The sequence below is a fragment of the Dendrobates tinctorius genome, unplaced genomic scaffold, assembly GCF_039654945.1.
Source record: "Dendrobates tinctorius isolate UK_male_01 unplaced genomic scaffold, ASM3965494v1 ptg000028l, whole genome shotgun sequence".
NCBI lineage: Eukaryota > Metazoa > Chordata > Amphibia > Anura > Dendrobatidae > Dendrobates > Dendrobates tinctorius.
Genome location: NW_027361696.1, coordinates 100,469,255 through 100,491,570, shown reverse-complemented (window position 1 = coordinate 100,491,570; position 22,316 = coordinate 100,469,255). Strand labels below are relative to the sequence as shown.

The window sequence follows — 22,316 nt, the reverse complement described above, 5'->3', positions numbered from 1 at the left end:
GCTACGGTCATCAGCAGGACGGCCAATAAACTCGGACCTTTGTACCCGAAATCTGCCTCCATCTCGTCTGTGCGCGGCCAGTCCGGGCCATTACTACAGTGGATCCAGTGCCGACACTTTCCACTCATGAAGACACTTTTATCACTGTAAATACACAGTGCAGAGAACACAGAAGTGACCCAGCAATGTCCACAGATAGGGAGGAGGGGAGGGCCCGAAGAAGAGGAGGGAGCCACCGAGAGAGGAGGGGACACGGAAGGAAAGCTCTCTCCAAAGCGGCACATTGTTACTGGCAGTGGGACACGGTGTTCGGGGCGAGGAGTTGTGGAGCGGACAGTAAGAGGAGCGGGCGCCCGGGGAGAGCGCGGAGCAGCACTGGAGAGGACTCACTTTGTCAGTCATGTAGCTGGAAACCGAGCCTGACTCTGCCTGCCGAGGAGGAGGAGCGGAGCAGTTTCGTCTTCTCGCAGTTGCTGACTGGGAACAGTTTGGAGGGAAGGAGGGAGAGGAGCAGTGATAAGGTTGTGAGGTGAGGCACAGATGCAGCCCCGCAGCCCTCCCCAGCTGGGCAATATGGCTGCTGCTTGCAGGCTATGTGCAGGCAGAGGGTGTATGAGGGCAGGATTGTGCTCGGCTCCTGTGCAGGCTGCAAGCTGGAGCTTCCTGCTGGGCCTGTAACTCCACAGAGAAAAGCTCACAGACAAGAGGAGGGAGCTGCTGACGAGTCAGCGCTTCTCAGGATGGAGCCCAAGCACAGGGAGTTGCTCCAGCAGTGCCACAAGAATCTGGTGGAGGCCATCAGTGATGCAGACAGGTTGCTGAACCTCCTGGAGGAGGCTGGCACCCTCACCCTCAGGGACAGGCAGGAGCTGGACACTAGCTGTGCCACACAGCAGGATAAAGTAGACCTTCTGCTCAAGATGCTTCTTGTTAAGGACAAGGACCACTTCCAGGACCTGAGAGTAGCCTTGGAGAAGACTGAGCCTCATCTACTACCCATCCTCTACTTGAACGGCTTGGGGAGTGGAGACGCTGCAGGTGAGATACAGCCTATGTCAGCCCTATACACACTGTGCTGTGAGACGATCCGCTCGCCACAGGTGAGATACAGCCTATGTCAGCCCTATACACACTGTGCTGTGAGACGATCCGCTCGCCACAGGTGAGATACAGCCTATGTCAGCCCTATACACACTGTGCTGTGAGATGATCCGCTCGCCACAGGTGAGATACAGCCTATGTCAGCCCTATACACACTGTGCTGTGAGATGATCCGCTCGCCACAGGTGAGATACAGCCTATGTCAGCCCTATACACACTGTGCTGTGGGACGATCCGCTCACCACAGGTGAGATACAACCTATGTCAGCCCTATACACACTGTGCTGTGAGACGATCCGCTCACCTCAGGTGAGATACAGCCTATGTCAGCCCTATACACACTGTGCTGTGAGACGATCCGCTCGCCACAGGTGAGATACAGCCTATGTCAGCCCTATACACACTGTGCTGTGAGACGATCCGCTCGCCACAGGTGAGATACAGCCTATGTCAGCCCTATACACACTGTGCTGTGGGACGATCCGCTCGCCTCATATGAGATACAGCCTATGTCAGCCCTATACACACTGTGCTGTGGGATGATCCGCTCGCCTCAGGTGAGATACAGCCTATGTCAGCCCTATACACACTGTGCTGTGAGATGATCCGCTCTGTTCCCTCTATGGACAGCTATTCCTATGTACATGCACGTAGCAGCCCTCTCCACATCCCAGAAAATGCGCAATAGACCCATTTTAACATGGTTATACAAGCCCGACTTATGATCTAATAATAAAAGAGACCAATCAGGTAACTGGTAAAAAGTGGCCGTGAGTTTTATTTTTGGGTTAAAGTATAATAAATAACACCAAGTATTAAATAGATAAATCCATATAAATAACCATAAATTACCATTCCAAGACACAATCCTCCCATAAAAATGGGAGATTTTCCCTCAGAATAAAACATCACAACAAAAATAAAAAATTTGAGGGAGGGCGGGTGGGGGATCTTCTCTCCTCACAGGAAAACCGCTGCTGAGGTAAATAAACTAAACACAGGGGTTTATATACCCACTAGAATAACCGCCAAAAACACTTTAACCAATCCCAGCCCGTTAAAAAACGGCGCCAAGAAAACCTGACATAACCAGATCAAATTACAAATAAAATCAGCGGACCAACACACTTAACCCTTAAATGACCGCTCCTTAGGGAAAATAATCAATGTTAATAAGAGAATTTTGGATTTCAAACGCAGACTATATAACCATGCGACCCCCCCCCCCATTATGGCTGATTCTGACTACGGGGGGGGGTCTGCCAATACAAGAAAGATTTAGGTCTAACTAAAGGTAGCCATACACCTACGACACCTGGCCGCTGAATGAGGGCTCAATGACAGCTGGTCCTCCTGAGTTCTGCCATGTACATGCAAATTGTGACATCCATTTCTCCAGCCTTTGCCTTTAGGGACAATTTGGGCAGCCCATTACATTGCCAGCCGGTCCTGCAAAATCAGTGGGTTCAGGAGATTTACCTCACTCAAAGGGGAGTTTTTGGGTTTGGCAGTTATCCACTGGGTCTTCTACCCAACCCAAGACCATTCTCTCAAGGGCCCCTTGTGAATGGAACGGTGCATCTATGTGTCATTCATTGAATGCGTGATTAAAAATTTATATGCAAAAAAACATATTTTCATGCATGTTTATTGCCCAAAGATTATATGTTTACTTAAAAATGAAAGCAGTAAGCTGATTGGTTACTTTGAGCAGCACTGAGCTCAGTATTTGTGCGTGGATTGCTGCGTGCTGTACTGAAGCTGGTTCTGTAAAAGTGAGCATGTCAGTACAGGAAGTGCTGCCTCTTAAAGGGGTTTTACACTAAGCGATATCGCTAGCAATATCGCTAAAACGTCACTGGTTTTGTGACGTTATAGCGATATTGCTAGCGATATTGCTATGTGTGATACTTACCAGCGACCGGCTCCCCCGCTGTCCATCGTTGATCGCGCGAGAATGTCCGGCTCCATTTCTCGTCGGGCGCTTCCTGCTGAGACTTCCTGCTGTGACAACGAGCGACGCTGGACGCGGGCGGGAGGATGTCTTCATCGCTGTGTGTGAATGGTAAGTATCGTGCGCTGCGTCGCTGCTGCATCGCTGTGAGATCTTTCTGTATGAAAGCTCACTAGCGATCATTTAGCGATGCACCAGCGATCCTGACCGGGTCGGATCGCTGGTCGGATCGCTGGTGCATCGCTAAATGTAAAAGGGCCTTTAATGATCTGCTTAGCTTCCATGCCCTGATCCCTTTGTACCTGGACACACTGTATGTACACAAACATTGCAGTCCCAAAGATAACATCTGGGCAGCAAGCAAAGATGCATTTACACTGGCAGATTAATATGAAGGAGTGTTCCTCTGAGCGCTTGTTTCCCGGTAATTGGGCAGAGTAAACAGGCTGTTGACCACCCAACAAAATAACAACATGCTCCTTCATCTGGTGAAATGATTTTTAAGCTGGCTTAAAAGTTATCATTCTCAGCAGCACACTGTACTGTGTAAACACGACAAGGGCTGTCAAGAACTATGACAGTCTATGCTCAGAGCGTTCTATTACTGATTTCTCTGCTCATTGGAAATATGGCTAGCCTGTGTCAACAGGCTAGGAAATGACCTCTGTTAGGCTTTCAAGTAGCTTAAAGGGAATCTGACACCCTTTTTTTTGGACTATCAGCTGCCGGCATTAACATCAGGGGCTTATCTACAGCATTCTGAAATGCTGTAGATAAGCCCCCGATGTAACCTGAAAGATAAGAAAAACACGTTAGATTATACTCACCGGAGGGGGCGGTCCGGTCCGATGGGTGTCGCGGTCCGGTCTGGCACTTCCCATCTTCATACGATGCCGTCCTCTTCTCCGATTCCTGTCGTGGCTCCTGTGCAGGTGCACTGCTCTGCCCTGTTGAGGCCAGAGCAGAGTCCTGCAGTGCGCAGGCGTCGGGAAAGGTCTGGCGCCTGTGCACTGCAGTATTCTGCTCTGCCCTCAACAGGGCAGAGCAGTGTGCCTGCGCCAGAGCCACTACAGGAAGGGAAGAAGAGGACGGCTTCGTATGAAGATGGGAGGTGCCGGATCCCGACACCGATCGGACCGGAACGCCCCCTCCGGTGAGTATAATCTAACGTGTTTTTCTTATCTTTCAGGCTACATCGGGGGCTTATCTACAGCATGACAGAATGCTGTAGATAAGCCCCTGATGTCAATGCCAGCAGCTGATAGTCCAAAAAAAGGGTGACAGATTCCCTTTAATGGCAGTCGCTTTACTACCGCAATCGTGTGGTGTAACTGCACCTAACATCTCTGTTTGAAGTATATATTCCACTTTGGTACAGTATTATAGTGTTTAATTTCACAGAGTTGAGAAACTTTATAAATACATTTTATTATTTATCTTGTACTAATTCTTAGGTACTATAAGTCCCACATTACATTCCATAGCTGTACTCACCATTATGCAGGCTTTAAAGGGAATCTGTCACCAACCAGGTCGAATTTAAGCTTTTTCAATGAGCATACAGGTAATAGAATGGTTGAGCCAGTCTTACCTGTATGCATCATAGCTGCGGTGTAGATGTTGAGAAAAGCAGTTTTAATGTTATATGTTAATGATTTCTTGCAGGCTCTGGGGAGTGTGTTGCCTGGAAGAAATTCCTGTTTCATCTTTTCATTATAATGGTACCCCCCTCTCATGCACATCACACTGATCTATGACATGCATTTGCGGTGCTGTAATCCTGCCCTTGCACCATCTACTTGTTATATGAAACTTATCTACCCTTCTATGGGCAGAGTCTTCATCAATCTTCTCCTCAGGCGTCGGCGAGTTGCTGTGCATGCGCTGGATTTCTCAACATCTACACCACAGCTATGAGGCATACAGTCATGACTGGTTTAAAGGGAACCTGTTAGCAGTGTTGGCCGATATAAGATACGGCAACCACCTCTCAGGGCTGATATACGGCATTCTATAATGCTGTATATAAGCCCCCAACCCGACCTGGAACAACTGAAAAATAACTTTTATTATTACTTACCTGCGGGGCGGTCCGGTCCGAGGGGTGTCGCTGGTCTTGCCCTGTTGAGGGCAGAGCAAAGTACTGGAGTGCGCAGGTGCCAGAAAAGGTCAAAGAGCTCCAGCACCTGCGCACTGTAGTACTTTGCTCTGCCCTCAACAGGGCAGAGAAGTACGCCTGCTCTGGTGCGCCGGGGAGCCTGTGTGGATGACGTAGGGACGTGTCATCAACAAAAAGCAAGCAGGAGGGTGGCGATCATAAGAAGATGGGAGGCGCCGGTCCAGGACCAGCAATACCCCTCGGACCGGACTGCCCGCAGGTAAGATAATAAAACTTATTTTTCAGTTCTTCCAGGTTGAGTTGGGGGCTTACATACATCATTATAGAATGCTGTATATAAGCCCTGAAAGGTGATGGCTGTAACTTATATCAGCCAAAACTGTTGACAGGTTCCCGTTAACCATTCTATTACCTGTATACCCATAGTAATAGCTTAAATTTTGTCCAGGGGGTGATCTCTGATAATCTCTGAGACAATATGATCAGCAGTCTAAAATCAGGCATAACAGATCAATATTTCCCCAGACAATAAATCATTTGGGGCTCCCATACACATTGAACTGTTGGCCAAACCCATAGATATCAGCGGGTTAGCCCATCATTGGTGTAATCTCTATGGGGGGGGGGGGGGGGCGGCTCTAGAGATAAAGTTTGCTAGCTGGCCTAGGTGTCAATGTGGTCATCTAATATATATTGTAGGGCCAGCTTTACTCCATGTTCACACCTGTTGGAAATGGCTTACTATCAATATGAAAAGATTGCCACTAATTTGATAACATTTTTTTACAACTTGCTTTTATAAAGGGCAAAGCTGTGTTCACACTCCATATACAGTGGGTACGGAAAATATTCAGACCCCTTTAAAATTTTCACTCTCTTTCATTGCAGCTATTTGGTAAATTTAAAAAGTTCATTTTTTTCTCATTAATGTACACTCTGCACCCTATCTTGACTGCAAAAAAACAAGTGTAGAAATTTTTGTAAATTTATTAAAAAAGAAAAGCTGAAATCACATGGTCATAACTCAGTGTTGAGTAGAAGCACCCTTTTGAGCTAATACATCCATTAGTCTTCTTGGGAATGATTCAACAATTTTTTCACACCTGGATTTGGGGGTCCTCTGCCATTCTTCCTTGCAGATCCTCTCCAGTTCTGTCAGGTTGCATGGTGAACGTTGGTGGACAGCCATTTTCAGGTCTCTACAGAGATGCTCATTGGGTTTAGGTCAGGGCTCTGGCTGGGTCAGTTAAGAATGGTCACAGAGCTGTTCTGAAGCCACTCCTTTGTTATTTTAGCTGTGTGGTTAGGGTCATTGTTTTGTTGGAAGGTGAACCTTCGGCCAAGTCTGAGGTCCAGAGCACTCTGGAAGAGGTTTTCCTTCAGGATATCTCTGTACTTGGCCGCATTCATGTTTCCTTCAATTGCAACCAGGGCTGCAGTGATAGTTGACTTTGTGGATCTTTCTCCCATCTCCCTACTGCATCTGTGGAGCTCAGCGACAAGTGATTTTGGGGTTCTTCTACAATTGCTCAGTTTGGCTGGATGGCCAGGCCTAGGAAGACTTCTGGTTGTCCCAAACTTCTTCCATTTAAGGATGATGGAGGCCACTGTGTTCTTTGGAACCTTGAGTATTGCAGAAATTATTTTGTAAACTTGGCCAGATCTGTGCCCTGCCACAATTCTGTCTCTGAGATCCTTGGCCAGTTCCTTTGACCTCATGATTCTCATTTGGTCTGACGTGCACTGTGAGCTGTGAGGTCTTACAGTGGGGAAAAAAAGTATTTAGTCAGTCAGCAATAGTGCAAGTTCCACCACTTAAAAAGATGAGAGGCGTCTGTAATTTACATCATAGGTAGACCTCAACTATGGGAGACAAACTGAGAAAAAAAAATCCAGAAAATCACATTCTGTTTTTTTTTCATTTTATTTGCATATTATGGTGGAAAATAAGTATTTGGTCAGAAACAAGCAATCAAGATTTCTGGCTCTCACAGACCTGTAACTTCTTCTTTAAGAGTCTCCTCTTTCCTCCACTCATTACCTGTAGTAATGGCACCTGTTTAAACTTGTTATCAGTATAAAAAGACACCTGTGCACACCCTCAAACAGTCTGACTCCAAACTCCACTATGGTGAAGACCAAAGAGCTGTCAAAGGACACCAGAAACAAAATTGTAGCCCTGCACCAGGCTGGGAAGACTGAATCTGCAATAGCCAACCAGCTTGGAGTGAAGAAATCAACTGTGGGAGCAATAATTAGAAAATGGAAGACATACAAGACCACTAATAATCTCCCTCGATCTGGTGCTCCACGCAAAATCCCACCCCATGGGGTCAGAATGATCACAAGAACGGTGAGCAAAAATCCCAGAACCACGCGGGGGGACCTAGTGAATGAACTGCAGAGAGCTGGGACCAATGTAACAAGGCCTACCATAAGTAACACACTACGCCACCATGGACTCAGATCCTGCAGTGCCAGACGTGTCCCACTGCTTAAGCCTGTACATGTCCGGGCCCGTCTGAAGTTTGCTAGAGAGCATTTGGATGATCCAGAGGAGTTTTGGGAGAATGTCCTATGGTCTGATGAAACCAAACTGGAACTATTTGGTAGAAACACAACTTGTCGTGTTTGGAGGAAAAAGAATACTGAGTTGCATCCATCAAACACCATACCTACTGTAAAGCATGGTGGTGGAAACATCATGCTTTGGGGCTGTTTCTCTGCAAAGGGGCCAGGACGACTGATCCGGGTACATGAAAGAATGAATGGGGCCATGTATCGTGAGATTTTGAGTGCAAACCTCCTTCCATCAGCAAGGGCATTGAAGATGAAACGTGGCTGGGTCTTTCAACATGACAATGATCCAAAGCACACCGCCAGGGCAACGAAGGAGTGGCTTCGTAAGAAGCATTTCAAGGTCCTGGAGTGGCCTAGCCAGTCTCCAGATCTCAACCCTATAGAAAACCTTTGGAGGGAGTTGAAAGTCCGTGTTGCCAAGCGAAAAGCCAAAAACATCACTGCTCTAGAGGAGATCTGCATGGAGGAATGGGCCAACATACCAACAACAGTGTGTGGCAACCTTGTGAAGACTTACATAAAACGTTTGACCTCTGTCATTGCCAACAAAGGATATATCACAAAGTATTGAGATGAAATTTTGTTTCTGACCAAATACTTATTTTCCACCATAATATGCAAATAAAATGAAAAAAAAAAACAGACAATGTGATTTTCTGGATTTTTTTTTCTCAGTTTGTCTCCCATAGTTGAGGTCTACCTATGATGTAAATTACAGACGCCTCTCATCTTTTTAAGTGGTGGAACTTGCACTATTGCTGACTGACTAAATACTTTTTTTCCCCACTGTATATAGACAGGTGTGTGCCTTTACAAATCAAGTCCTATCAGTTTAATTAAACACAGCTGGACTGCAATGAAGGAGTAGAACCATCTCAAGGAGGATCACAAGGAAATGGACAGCATGTGACTTAAATATGAGTGTCTAAGCAAAGGGTCTGAATACTTATGACCATGTGATATTTCAGTGTTTTTTTTTTTTAATAAATTTGCAAAAATGTCTACATTTCTGTTTTTTCAGTCAAGATGGGGTGCAGAGTATACATTAATGAGAAAAAATGAACTTGTATGAATTTACCAAAAAGTGAAAAAATTTAAAGGAGTCTGAATACTTTCTGTGCCCACTGTATATCGGGATTACTTTCACTGCATTATAGTTCAGCTTATTGACTGCTTCAAGTGGCAAGAAGTAGAGTTAAATTCAGCTCTAGTTGTAATCCCCACTGCAATTTAACATCAGTATAAAATACAGGGTGGTCCAAAAGTAGTGGTGAGTTTTCAGTGCCGAGATGTCCATCTGCGCATGCGCGGCGGCCATTTTCCAGGAAGTAAGCCACAGGAAAGCAGGCATGGAGCGGTAGAGACCCCCCACGCCGAACGGGACAGAGCGCGGCGGCGGCAGAAACCACCGGGGGACAGGAGCGCGGCGGTGGCGGTGAGAACCGGCGGACAGCGCAGCGGCAACATCAGGGCACAGAGTGCCGCGGCAAGTACCCTCAGAACGGGACAGAGCGCGGCGATGGCGTCAAACACCGGGGGACAGGAGCGCGGCGGTGGCGGTAAGAACCGGGGGACAGAGCGCGGTAATGGCGGTAAGAACCGGGGGAGAGCGTGGCGGTAAGAACCGGGGGACAGCGCGGCAGTGGCGGCAAGCACTGGGGGACAGAGTGCGGCGGTGGTGGCAAGCAGGCACCGGGGGACAGCGTGGCGGTGGTGGCAAGCATCAGGGGACAGAGGGCGGCGGCAGTATCAGACACCGGCACGCTGAGCATCAAAACACCCCCTCATCCCAGCAGCAATGTTCCACTCCGGCCTCCTCCATCACCACCCCTGGTAAGCAATAAGACGCCTGGATTATAAGATGCACCACCATTTTATTAAAAAAAAGTTTTTTTTCCTATTTTTCTCCTCAAAATTTGGGGTGCGTCTTATAATCCGGAGCGTCTTATAAAGCGAAAAATACGGTATTTCAAGAAATTAATACCCAAAGAGACTTGTGCAAAAATGTTTGTCGAAGCGTAAGAGGCAGACTTCAAAGCTGTGCAAATTGTGATGGAAAACAGTTTGAGCACCTGTGATGATAAAATTTAAGGGCTTTTGTATTATTGTTCAGAATAAAATTGTCAATATTATGCTTGTGTTGGTAATTATAATTTTATATATAAATCAAAATAAATGTTGTTATTTTCTGTTCACCTACTTTTGGACCACCCTGTATATAATGCATTGTATCTGCAATCTTCCTATTTTTTATGTAGATTGTATATGTAAACTAGCATTTTACAGAACCAATTTAGATGACCAAAATACACTGAGGAAGGCAATTTTCATTGAGTTAGATCTGACACTTGTTTTTGACTAATTTTTGGCTTCTGAATCCAAAGTGACCCCAGTTTTTCTCTATCACAACAACTTTTTAGCAACGAGTTACCCTCCCTTTCTCTCCAAAACCATACAAATGTGAAATAATGGAAAAAATAACTTAAATGTATTGTTTATTTATATCTATTTTGTTCATACAAAGGATATATTGTTACTGTAAATCAAATTGTGTGCAAGTTGTAAAGTTAGGTAGCAGTTAAGGTAAACCTTTACTCTTGTAGCTCTTCCTGAAGCATCAGGCTAGATTGCCCACAGACTGTACACTCCAAAAGTAGTCAGCCATGATATGCGCATCCCATCTACACTGAGATCATCCCTGAATGATGTTTAAATCTTGGTGGAATCGTTCACCTTGCTCATCTATGACTGCAACAAATTTTATAGGGAAGTTAGCAAAATGGCTATGCAGAAAATGCGCCTCAATGCTCATGCTGCGACCAAGCATTTTGTAGTTCTCCAAGAGTCTCTGGAGAATTTCAGTGTGTTTGCTTGTTCGTGAGTTTCTAAGAAAGACCTTGATAAGGTGTTTGAATATTAACCAAGCATTAATTTGGAGTTCTGACCTTATCCCAATGAAATGTTCAGCTTTGATGAGCTTCTGAATCTGTGGACCATCAACCACACCGGACATTATTTGTTCAAATGATAGGCTAGGAAATGCCAAAATGAGGTACTTGAATCAGGATCCTTCAGTTGGCCATGCCTTAACGAATTGCTTCACGAGACCCAGGTTCATCTGTAGATGTGGGTGTGTAATATTCTTTCTGGCAATAAGTGGCTCAGGTTTGTGGTCAGAGCTTGGAGGCCAATTCCTCTCAACCCAATGCATCTCAAAAGCTCTGCTGTCCTACATGCACATAAAAAAAAAAAAATACTTGGTGTATCCACATTACTGAGAAGTAAGCATACCATGTTAAAGTCAACACAAATGATTCAATTGTGTTTGTGATATTGCAACAACTCAATGACTCTCTTTATGCCTCTGGATTCTTCATAAAGAGAAGCTGAATAGCCGCTTGGGAATGCATCAAATAAATTGCCATTGTGGAGGAGGACACACTTTAAGTTCTGCTTTGAGCTGTCAATGAACAGTCGCCATTCATTTGAGTTATAGATTGCACTTCCCAATTTATCAATTAAACCATGTAGGTTATGACAATACACAAAGCCACTGTCACTTCTAAAGTATTGCAGAAACTAGAGCTATGGAGTCGGTGTCCATTTTGTGAGAGTTGAAGTCGGTATAAAATGGACCGACTCCTAAAATATATAATAAACTAGCTTGGCCCGTGCAAAATTTTTGCACATTGGTCGTCGGGGGCGCAGGCAATTTCAGAAAAAGCAAGCTGGTCAAATGTAAATGTATTTCATGAGATGATGAACACAGATGGGTGTATATATATATATATATATATATATATATATATATATATATATATATATATGTAATACAGTAAATTGGTTTGATAAGTAGATGCCAAAAAATGTCTTCCGATTGAGGTGCCACCTGCAGGTCATTGTGTCTTTCTGAAGGTTTATGAAAATGAATGTTTAAACTGTATTTAGTGATATAATCGTGAATGTGTGGTTTGTTTGGCTCTTTTCTTGGTGAAGGGAGCAAGTTTACCTTTTAAATGGTGTATCATTTTTTGTGATGGGGCGAAGTAATCCAGCTAAAAAGCAGTGCATGTTTACAAATGTGTTTCATGTGACTCACCATTTGTGTGTGTAGAGCGAAGTAATCACCGAAAAAGCAGAGCATGTATGCGAATGTGTTTGCATATGTGATTCAGCTGCAGTGAAGTGTGCAATCCTACAATGTGCATGGAATAGTCTAGGCAAGCACTTGAGCAAGCTGGAAAGACCTCAAGGCGAATGCTTGGATTTGTTTGTGATGTCTGTAAGCAGCTTTGTGGTAGTGTGCTTTTGGGGTAGTGTGCTGCCACCTGCAGGTAATTTTACCTTTCAAATGGTGTATCATTTGTTTGTGTTGGTGGAGTATGAACGGAGCAAGTGTGCAGTTCAATAGGCAGTGCATGTTTACAAATGTGTTTGCATATGTGCCTCACCTGCAGTGAAATGTGCAATCCTCCAATGTGGCTGAAATAGGCTGGGCAAGCTGGAAAGCCCCCAAGGCAAATGTTTAGATTTGTTTGTGATGTCTGTGAGCAACTTTGTGGTAGTGTGCTTTGGGTACTGTGGTGCCACCTGCAGGTCATTTTTCCATACTGCAGGTTTCTGAAAATTAATGTTTAAACTGTATTTTGTTATCATATCGTGGATGTGTGGTTTGTTTGTCATGTGTAGACTATATACTGTATCTGTCTTGTTAGATGTTACTTGTTGTATCTGTTGTTATATATTATGTTGCCTCTTTGCCACAAAGAATTCCTTGTATATATATAATATGTACTTGGCGATAATAAATTTGATTGATTGATTGGTTTGGCTATATTTTCTTGCTGAAGGGGGCAAGTTTACCTTTCAAATGGAGTATTATTTGTGTGTGTGGGTGCAGTATGAATGGAGAGTAGTACAATGCAGGATGTGCTGTAAATGTTTTAATAATTTGGGAAGGTTATAACATGTCCTATAAATGTATGTTCTGTTCTTGATCTAAGGATATTGGCTTTTAGTTGAGATGAATCTGTGCTTCACTCTATGTACATGCTCAGTAGTGAGGCAGGGCTGTGGAGTCGAAAGTTAGGGGAAATTGAGGAGTCTTGAGTCGGTGGTTTGGCTTACAGACTCCACAAAAACTGGCAGAAAGGCACTTTATCTGGATCGAAAGTAGGATACCTTTGCTTCTTGTCAAGCACGTTTCTCATGCAGTCATTACTTCTGAACCTTTTTTTGATCGTCCCAAATCATTCAACTCATGTTGGTCAGATCATTTTCAATTTCAAAATATTCTTATTCAAAATCTTCACCTATGCTGTCACTTTTTTCTTCACCATAGTGAAGCACTTGGCATACAGCTGATAGACTAGGATACTCTATTTTACTCCTGTTTTTCTTGTTATATATGAAGTTCTCACTTTCCAAAAGTAACAGTCACTGGATTAATCTCTTTGCTCCTGGCAAACCATAGGAATACCAAATTACGTTACAGCTTATCACATGTTCCCTATGTCCACATCCGTAAATTCTCTACAAACTGCTTGCACACCTTGTGAGGAGCTGAAGACATATCTCGATCACCAAGTTTTACTTTGAAATATGCAAAATAGGCTTGCTTTATAAATGTGCTGATATTTGTCCTCTGACTGGGAATGGTGAAACTGTCACAATATATAACAAAAGGAATCAGGGCTGTTTAGGCACTTATGACGAGATATAGCTGAGGCAGACATAATATGAAAGAAAGGAATTAAGTGTATAGTGTGGTTGATCAGCTCATTTTGTTGCACACGGAGGTAGACATAGGAACGCTGTCTCTTTCAGTCTTACACTGGTTTATTAAGGTTGCTGCATACACCAATGCAGAGTTAGCAAAAATAAACACTGCCTTTCTGGCCTAAGGAAAAACAAAAACATAACATACAGTTCTGTCTGTGTTGTTGCGGGGATCCGCCCGTTCAGGAAAACAAACATACACTGGTTCAGCGTTCCTTATCAGGACACATAGCACTGGTGTTTCTCTTTCCAGGCCTACCGAAACTGCCTCACAATCCTGACTGTTTACATCCTAGACCACACCCTGGGGTGGAGATATGGTGGACATCCTCCCATTTCAAATCACTGAAGCTACTAGTGAACATACCTCCCCACCAGTACTTTGCCAGTGACTTTGTCACAATAGATAAAAAAAATAAATTCTGCTAACCCTTGTATATGGACTTTTGGAATACGTTTCACGATTTATAGGGGGCACACTGTCTAACATGTAACTGAATAGCCTATACAAATAACCTGTCGCCAAGGTCGCCCCCCCACCTCTTTCCACTCCAGGGCAGTTCTCTCTTGGCCAATTGGAGAGCACTAGTGCTACCTTCAATCTAGTCTAGAGTTAATCGCATTAAGATGAGCTGTAGAGAGAAAAAAACACTGGCGTGATAGGAGAAAACCAGCTGCAGTTTTGAAAGTAGCATGCCTACTTTAGTCTAAATCAGCAGAAAAATTTAACTCCACCAAAATTATTCCTCAGTGAATTGAGGAGCATTTGTCGAGTGCTGACTTGTGTAAACATGCTGGCAATCACCTGGTGATTGAGTAAAACACTAATTCGTCTGAGACCCTTCCTTCCAGAGCCCTTCCTCCCGACTTCCCAGCCCTCCACCTTCAAAACCAACTTCTCCACCATTACAGAAGATCGACTCTCCACTCTACTCTCAAGATCACATCTCACCACCTGTGCACTCGACCCGATCCCATCCCACTTCATACCAAACCTCACCACAGTCTTCATCCCAACCCTAACCCATCTCTTCAACCTATCACTAACAACTGGTGTTTTCCCCTCAAGCTTTAAATATGCCTCCATCACACCTATCCTCAAAAAGCCCTCTCTTGACCCATCCTCTGTATCTAGCTATCGCCCTATATCACTTCTCCCCTACGCCTCCAAGCTCCTGGAACAACACGTCTACCTTGAACTGTCCTCCCATCTCTCTTCTTGCTCCCTCTTCGACCGCTTACAATCTGGCTTCCGGTCACACCACTCCACTGAAACTGCCCTTTCTAAGGTCACCAATGACCTCTTAACCGCCAAGAGCAAGCGACACTACTCTGTCCTCCTCCTGGACCTGTCGGCTGCCTTTGACACAGTGGACCATTCCCTATTATTACAGACTCTCTCATCCCTCGGCATCACAGACTTGGCCCTATCCTGGATCTCATCATACCTAACAGACTGGACATTCAGCGTCTCCCACTCACACACCACCTCCTCATCTCACCCCCTATCTGTCGGAGTCCCACAAGGTTCAGTCCTTGGGCCCCTGCTGTTCTCTATTTACACCTTTGGCCTGGGACAGCTCATAGAATCTCATGGCTTTCAGTATCATCTCTACGCTGATGACACACAGATCTACATCTCTGGACCAGATATCACCTCCCTACTAACCAGAATCCCTCAATGTCTGTCCACTATTTCATCCTTCGTCTCCGCTAGATTTCTGAAACTCAACATGGACAAAACAGAATTCATCATCTTTCCCCCATCTCACGTGACCCCCCCTACGAACCTATCAATTACAGTAAATGACTGCCCAGTCTCCCCAGTCCCACAAGCTCGCTGCCTCGGAGTAATCCTTGACGCTGATCTCTCCTTCAAACCACATATCCAAGCCCTTTCCACTTCCTGCCGACTTCAACTCAAAAATATTTCACGAATCCGTTCATTCCTCACCCAAGAATCTGCAAAAACCCTAGTCCATGCCCTCATCATCTCTCGCCTTGACTACTGCAACCTCCTGCTCTGTGGCCTCCCCTCAAACACTCTCGCACCCCTCCAATCTATTCTAAACTCTGCTGCCCGACTAATCCACCTGTCCCCCCGCCATTCCCCAGCTTCTCCCCTCTGTCAATCCCTTCACTGGCTCCCCATTGCCCAGAGACTCCATTACAAAACCCTAACCATGACATACAAAGCCATCCACAACCTGTCTCCTCCATACATCTGTGACCCCGTCTCCCGGTACTTTCCCGCACGCAACCACCGATCCTCACAAGATCTCCTTCTCTACTCCCCTCTTATCTCCTCTTCCCACAATCGCATACAAGATTTCTCTCGCGCATCACCCCTACTCTGGAACTCTCTACCACAACATATCACTCTCTCACCTACCATTGAAACCTTCAAAAAGAACCTGAAGACCCACCTCTTCCGACAAGCCTATAACCTGCAGTAACCACCGATCGACCAAACTGCTGCACGACCAGCTCTACCCTCGCCTACTGTATTATCCTCTATCCCTTGTAGATTGTGAGCCCTCGCGGGCAGGGTCCTCTCTCCTCCTGTACCAGTTATGACTTGTATTGTTTAAGATTATTGTACTTGTTTTTATTATGTATACCCCTCCTTACATGTAAAGCGCCATGGAATAAATGGCGCTATAACAATAAATAATAATAATAATTGGGACCACTCATAAGAGCATTAAAATGATTAAACTGGAAAAAAAAATTCAATAATGATTGCCATAGTTTGCGGTTTATAAGATGCACTGGATTATAAGACGCACCCCAAATGTTGGGGAGTAAAATAAGAAAAAAAACTTTTTAATAAAATGGTGGTGCTTCTTACAATCCATGTGTCTTATTGCTTACTGGGGTGGTGGCTGTGGTGAAGCGTGGTCCCAGGGTCACTGCTGGCGGAGGCAAGAGTGGGACGATGCTGTGGACCCCGGACTGGGAGAAAGGGGTGTGTTTGGATGTGCGACGCTGCGGGTGTTAGGTGGTGTGGGGGCTCCGCCGACTCTTTGTGAAAGCCCGCAGCCCCCACACTTCCATGGTTTACTATTCGGTGGACTTTGGGAGAATGGCTGCCGGAGGTGGCGCATGCGCTGATGGAGATCTTGGCGCTGAGATCTCCTCTCCCGAGATTTTGGTTCTGAGATCTTTATCTGCACATGCGCCACGCCCGGCAGCCATTTTCCCGGAGTCCACCACATAGTAAACCATGGAAGAGCGAGGGCTCCCAGCTTTCACAAAATGTCTGCGAAGCCCCCGCACCACTGAACACCCGCAGCGTCACACATCCGAACACCCCCTCATCCCAGCCTACAGAAACGCTCCACTCTTGCCTCCTCCAGCAGCGACCCTGGGACCCTGCTTTGCCACAGCCGGTAAGGTATAGTCACATTATTAGACGCATCCCAATTTTCCCCCCAATTTGGGTGAAAAAAGTGCATCTTTTAATCCGAAAAATACGGTATATTCTACATGTGCTAAATTTGAATGAAGGAAATAGGGGTGGAACCAGCTCAACATATCGGAAAAATTAAAAATTCAAAAAATTGCTTTGTTGTCTGAGATGCCCATTTTTTCATCACTTATTTTTAAGGATTTTCAATAAAGATTTTTTAAATTTTTAATTTTTCCAATGTGTTGAGCTGGTTCCACCCCTATTTCCTTCATTCAACTTCAGCAATGTTCAGCATCGGGGATGCCGTGCTCCTCCCGGATTGGAATAGCATCCCAGGGGTGAGCTGAATTTTTTTCCTATTCTTCATATTCTACTACATGCACAGGATGACTGAATTAATGATTTATTTTTTGAGCATAGAATTCTGATTGGTCTATCTAATTGAGCCATTAAACAACTGCCAGTGCCTGTCTTGTATATAGCAGATCAGTGGCTATTTAGTGGTCACTGTTAGCTCTACTAAAAGGGGTTGCCTTGTCTTCTGATAAGTCGCTGTGTTCCAGGTGAGAATGGGCGGTGACCGCAGCTATGCAATTTGCATACTTCTGATTGCATTCCAACTAGACATGCTTGGCCTCACTTAATACACATGGACTGACTGAAGTTGGCAGTGACTGCATATATGCAAATTGCATACTTGCGGACAAGTGTCTGCCTGTTTTCCACAATAACACTAGTGAATCCTGACAGCATTTATATCAAGATTCAGTAGTTTGCAGTTTACTAGAGATACTGCAGACTTTTATCAGAAAAATGGAAAACCCATTTAAGTATATACATAGCATCACCCATACCTAATAAATATCTTTATTTTAGGGAATTGCATGTAAATTACATGGTAATTAGTATTACAGTTTGAAAACATTTTATTTTGTTTCACATTTTTTTGTGTTTGATACTGTTGTCATATTTTGTTAGACACTCTGGCTGACTGACTTCGTTTTTGTAGGTGAAAATGAATGGCCATCCAGGTAAAAGCTGGATGGGTTGATTATGCAAACGTGAGGAGAGTGGGTATTTAATAGATATGGCCACAGGCATCTGGATGATTATTGTGAACAAGTGTTCCTAGGATGCTTGTTACCTGAATCGGATAATCTCCAGATGAACTAGCAAAACGCGTGTTTGTCAGGTGAAAAGATTTTTAAGCTAGCTAAAGGGTCATGGTTCTTGGCGGCGCATTGTACTGTGATTCTCTATGATTCTGCCCCCCTGGGCACTCTGCAGGTGTTAAAGGGAATCTGTCACCCCTTTTTTAAGATATCATATAATGATATCATTCAATTGTGTGTCACATAAGGATTCTCTTAGTACTTTTGCTTCCCCCTGACCCCGCACCTTTCATGCATAAATACCTTTTTTATATCGGTTCAGATGTATGTAAACTGCCGCTGTCCGGTCCGCTGGGCGGGGCTTATTCACCTGCTCCCCCCTCCCTGTCTTGCTCTACACATTTCTTCTTGTGTAGAGCAAGACAGGGAGAGGGGGGAGCAGTTGAATAAGCCCCGCCCATCGGACCGGACCGTGGCAGTTTACATACAACTGAACCGATATTAAATGGTATTTATGCATGAAAGGTGCGGGGTCAGGGGGAAGCAAAAGTACTAAGAGAATCCTTATGTGACACACAATTGAATGATATCATTATATGAGATCTCAAAAAAGGGGTGACAGATTCCCTTTAAACGACCACTGATTGGCTACATTGAAGTAGTTCAGCTGTCCTTTAATATCCTGTTTAGGCAGGCCAACTGCTTTCATGAACACAGAACAATTGTTAATTAGGGATGGGCGGATTGGTGGAAGTTCAGAGTCTGGTACCTAACCTGAACTTTTTAGAAAGTTTGGTTCGGGTACTAGAATAGTACCCAAACGTCCCCCAAAACCCGAACCCCATTGAAAATGGATACCTGAATTGCTAAGAAAGCAGAAAATCTCCCTCTCTCACCCTGAACACTGCATCGGACTTCTGTAGAAAGTCCATGTTCGGCGTTCAGGCCCGAGCAGTGGCTGTCCGGTACGAATGCCAAACATTTCTGTAAGGGGTTTGCCCATTTCTATTGTTAATATAACACTTCTTTTTGCATAGAACATCATGTTCTCGGCAGCACATGTCCTGATTACACAGTGTGTTGTGCTGATGAGAGTGATGATTTTTAAGCAAGCTTAAACCCTACGAATGGGAGTTTTGCTTGTTTGTCTCGTGATTGGCAGCTTATAGCATTCTAAAGGCCCCTTTACATTTAGCGATGCACCAGCGATCCCGACAACGATACGACCCAGTCAGGATCGCTGGTGCATCGCTAAATGGTCGCTAGTGAGCAGTTACACAGGCAGATCTCACAGCGATATAGCGGTCGTTACTTACCTTTCAGACGCGGCGATCCTGACGTCCACGCGTCGCTCGCCGGCGCCAGCAGGAAGCCCAGCAAGAAGCGGCCGACGAGAAATGGAGCTGTGCGATCAGTGACAGCGGGGGAGCCGGTCGGAGGTAAGTATCACACATAGCGATATCGCTGCTACGTCTCCAAATCGGTGATGCTTTAGCGATATTGCTAGCGATATCGCTATGTGTAAAACCCCCTTTAGTAACGCTATATCCTGTTAAAAGGCCAGTAAAACACACTCTAATTCCTACCTTTTCCAAGAGTTAGAGCTCAGTTTTTTTGAGTTCTGTATTTGGTTTGAAAGCAACGAATGACACAGCAATTTAATTTCCAGCCTCCATTCTTATTGATAAGCTTGTATGCATGTGTAAACAAACACCTGTCCATATAGAGAGTCACTGAGACCAGCTCCTGAATCAGACTGCAGCCAGCAGAAGTGTTCATACATAGACCAGTGAGTGGGTGGTTGTTATTTATAGCAGATTTTCAAATTTTAGTCTTTATTTTCCCAATTCAGATTCAGCAGTGAAATTGGTAGTGACCAATGGAGTATGTTCACATGGATGGATAGGGTGCGGATTTTCCACACATTTTGACAAAATATCCTTCCTGAAATTGAGCTGTGGTGTCACTTAATTGTGGGTTTCCCTTTACAATGCATTGTGTGAAATGCATGGCACAAGCCCTCATGAATAAGTGTAGATTTTGCTGTTGATTTGTTAATGATTTTAGATTATGTGAATGAACCCTTGGGGTTCTGTGTAAATATAGTTTTGATTCAGGAAAATCAATGAGAGGGTCTGGGTGTTCTTTCTGCATTTAGACCCTGAGCCTTTGTCGACAGGCTTCAACACAAGCCACTCTGTGCAGTTCTGTTCTTCCTGCAAAAATAGCAAGAACAGTGTAAGATGACAGGACCCATAAGTCAGTGGGATTCTTCAACACCGATGAAGCATGCAAAAAGTTAAAAAAAAGGTTTTAGAAATATTTAAAAATTATAAAAGTTCAAATCCCCATCACCCCCCTTTCACCTCATTCAAAATAAAATAAAAAAAGAAAAACAAACATACACATATTTGGTATCGCCGCGCTCAGAATCACCTGATCTATCAATATAAAAAAAATTAACCCGATCGCTCAATGCCATAACGAGAAAAAAAGTCAAAACGCCAGAAATGTTTTTTTTTGTTCTATGCAACATTGCAATAATGATCGATCAAAAGATCAATAAAAACGTAAGCCCTCACCAAACCTGAGATCACGAAAAATTGAGACGCTACAGGTATTGGAAAATAGTGCATATTTTTTTTTTTTTTGCAAACTTTGGAATTTTTTTCCACCACTTAAATAAAAAAGAGCTTAGATATGTTTGGTGTCTATGAACTCATAATGACCTGGAGAATCATAATGGAAGGTCAGCTTTAGTATTTAGTGAACATGGTAAAAAAAAAAAAAAATTAAAAAAAAAAACAACTTTGGGATTTCACCTTTCTTTGCAGTTTCACTGCGCTTGGATTTATTTTCCTGCTTTCCAGTACACGACATGGTAAAACCAATGGTGTCGTTCAAAAGTACAACTCGTCCCGCAAAAACCAAGTCCTCACATGGCCATTTATACCAAAAAATAAAAAAGCTATGGCTTTAGGAATAAGGGGAGCAAAAAATACCTCTGGTTGTTAAGGGGTTAATGTTTATTTGTAGTTTTTGGTTAAAGAGATTCTCGCGCTTCGGGGCGGCCTGTGTGTTGGGGGGGGGGGGGGTCTTTATGTGGTGCTCTGCTTACATATTCATCTGTATGGCTTATGACCGGTCACAGATCCCTCAGTGACATGCCCCCTACTTTACATGCTACATTGAATATTGTGTGTAAAACAAACAAACAAAAAAAAACATTCAGCATGCAGGCACCTGCGCTGTAGCATGATACAATGGATAATATGCATGTTTTCGTTTATGATTTAGTCATATAGTATTGAGGGAGAAAAAGAAATTCTTCGTCAAAATGGTGCCAGCCCAGTAGCATACTGTATATAGCGTCCCGATAGATGCCACTGCACAGGCACTTGCGCCATTTTGCTAGAGGAAAAAAATTTGGCTCCCATCAAAATGGTGCCTGTGCAGTAGCATCTATCGGCGATGGATGCTACTGTGCAGACGCCGCCAACACCAAACTTTTCTTTTTCCTCAAGCAAAATGACGCATGCGCAGTAGCATCTATCGGACTATTGGAACATGATTGATGCAACTGTGCAGGCATGTCCGCCGGTGCCATTTTGATGAAGATTTATTTTTTTCCACCACAATACTATATAACTAAATTATAAATGAATATATGCATACCAGGCCACTGTATCATGCTGCAGCGCAGGCGCCTGCGTAATGAATGTTACATTTTTTTTCCCCACACAATATTCTATGCAGTATGTAAAACCGGGGGCAGGTCACTGAGGAATCTGTGACTTGTCATAAGTCATACAGTTGAATATGTAAGCAGAGCACCACATAAAGCGCCCCCCGCAGGCTGCCCCAGAGCATGAGAATCTCAGTAACTGAAAACAAATACAGATTAAACAACAACCACAAGACGGATTTCATGAATCAAGGTATCATTGTAATCAGTATAACGGCGCCATCATGACACTGTCTGTAGTTCTCTGAGCACAATCCTGCTGACAGGTACGCTTTAAGGAATAAATGCAAGGATAGGATTGAATTCTGTATTGTAGGATTGGGGAAGCTTTCTCTAATACAAAATAACAACAAAGGGTTAGTGCACACGTTGCGGGTTCTGCTGCGGACTTTTCCGTGTGGATTTTGCAAAATCTGCAGGTCAAAAGACCTGCGTTTTATCTGCGCATTAGCCTGCGGTTTTGCCCTGCGGTTTGATACCTGATCATGGTGCAGGTGTAAAACCGCTGCGGAATC

General features: G+C 44.3%; 1 protein-coding gene across 3 annotated transcripts in view; it reads left to right on the top strand.

Annotated features, from left to right (window-relative positions):
- The first annotated feature begins 254 nt into the window (after positions 1-254).
- Positions 255-22,316, top strand: part of DLG5 (discs large MAGUK scaffold protein 5) — a 244,339-nt gene continuing 222,277 nt past the window's right edge. For 2 of the 3 annotated variants that reach the window (XM_073571224.1, XM_073571223.1), the window contains exon 1: positions 255-1,038. In XM_073571224.1, the coding sequence (XP_073427325.1) occupies positions 594-1,038 (445 nt within the window). In that variant the 5' untranslated portion in view covers positions 255-593. The remainder of the gene's footprint in view (positions 1,039-22,316) is intronic. The other variant, XM_073571225.1, reaches the window with a different exon arrangement.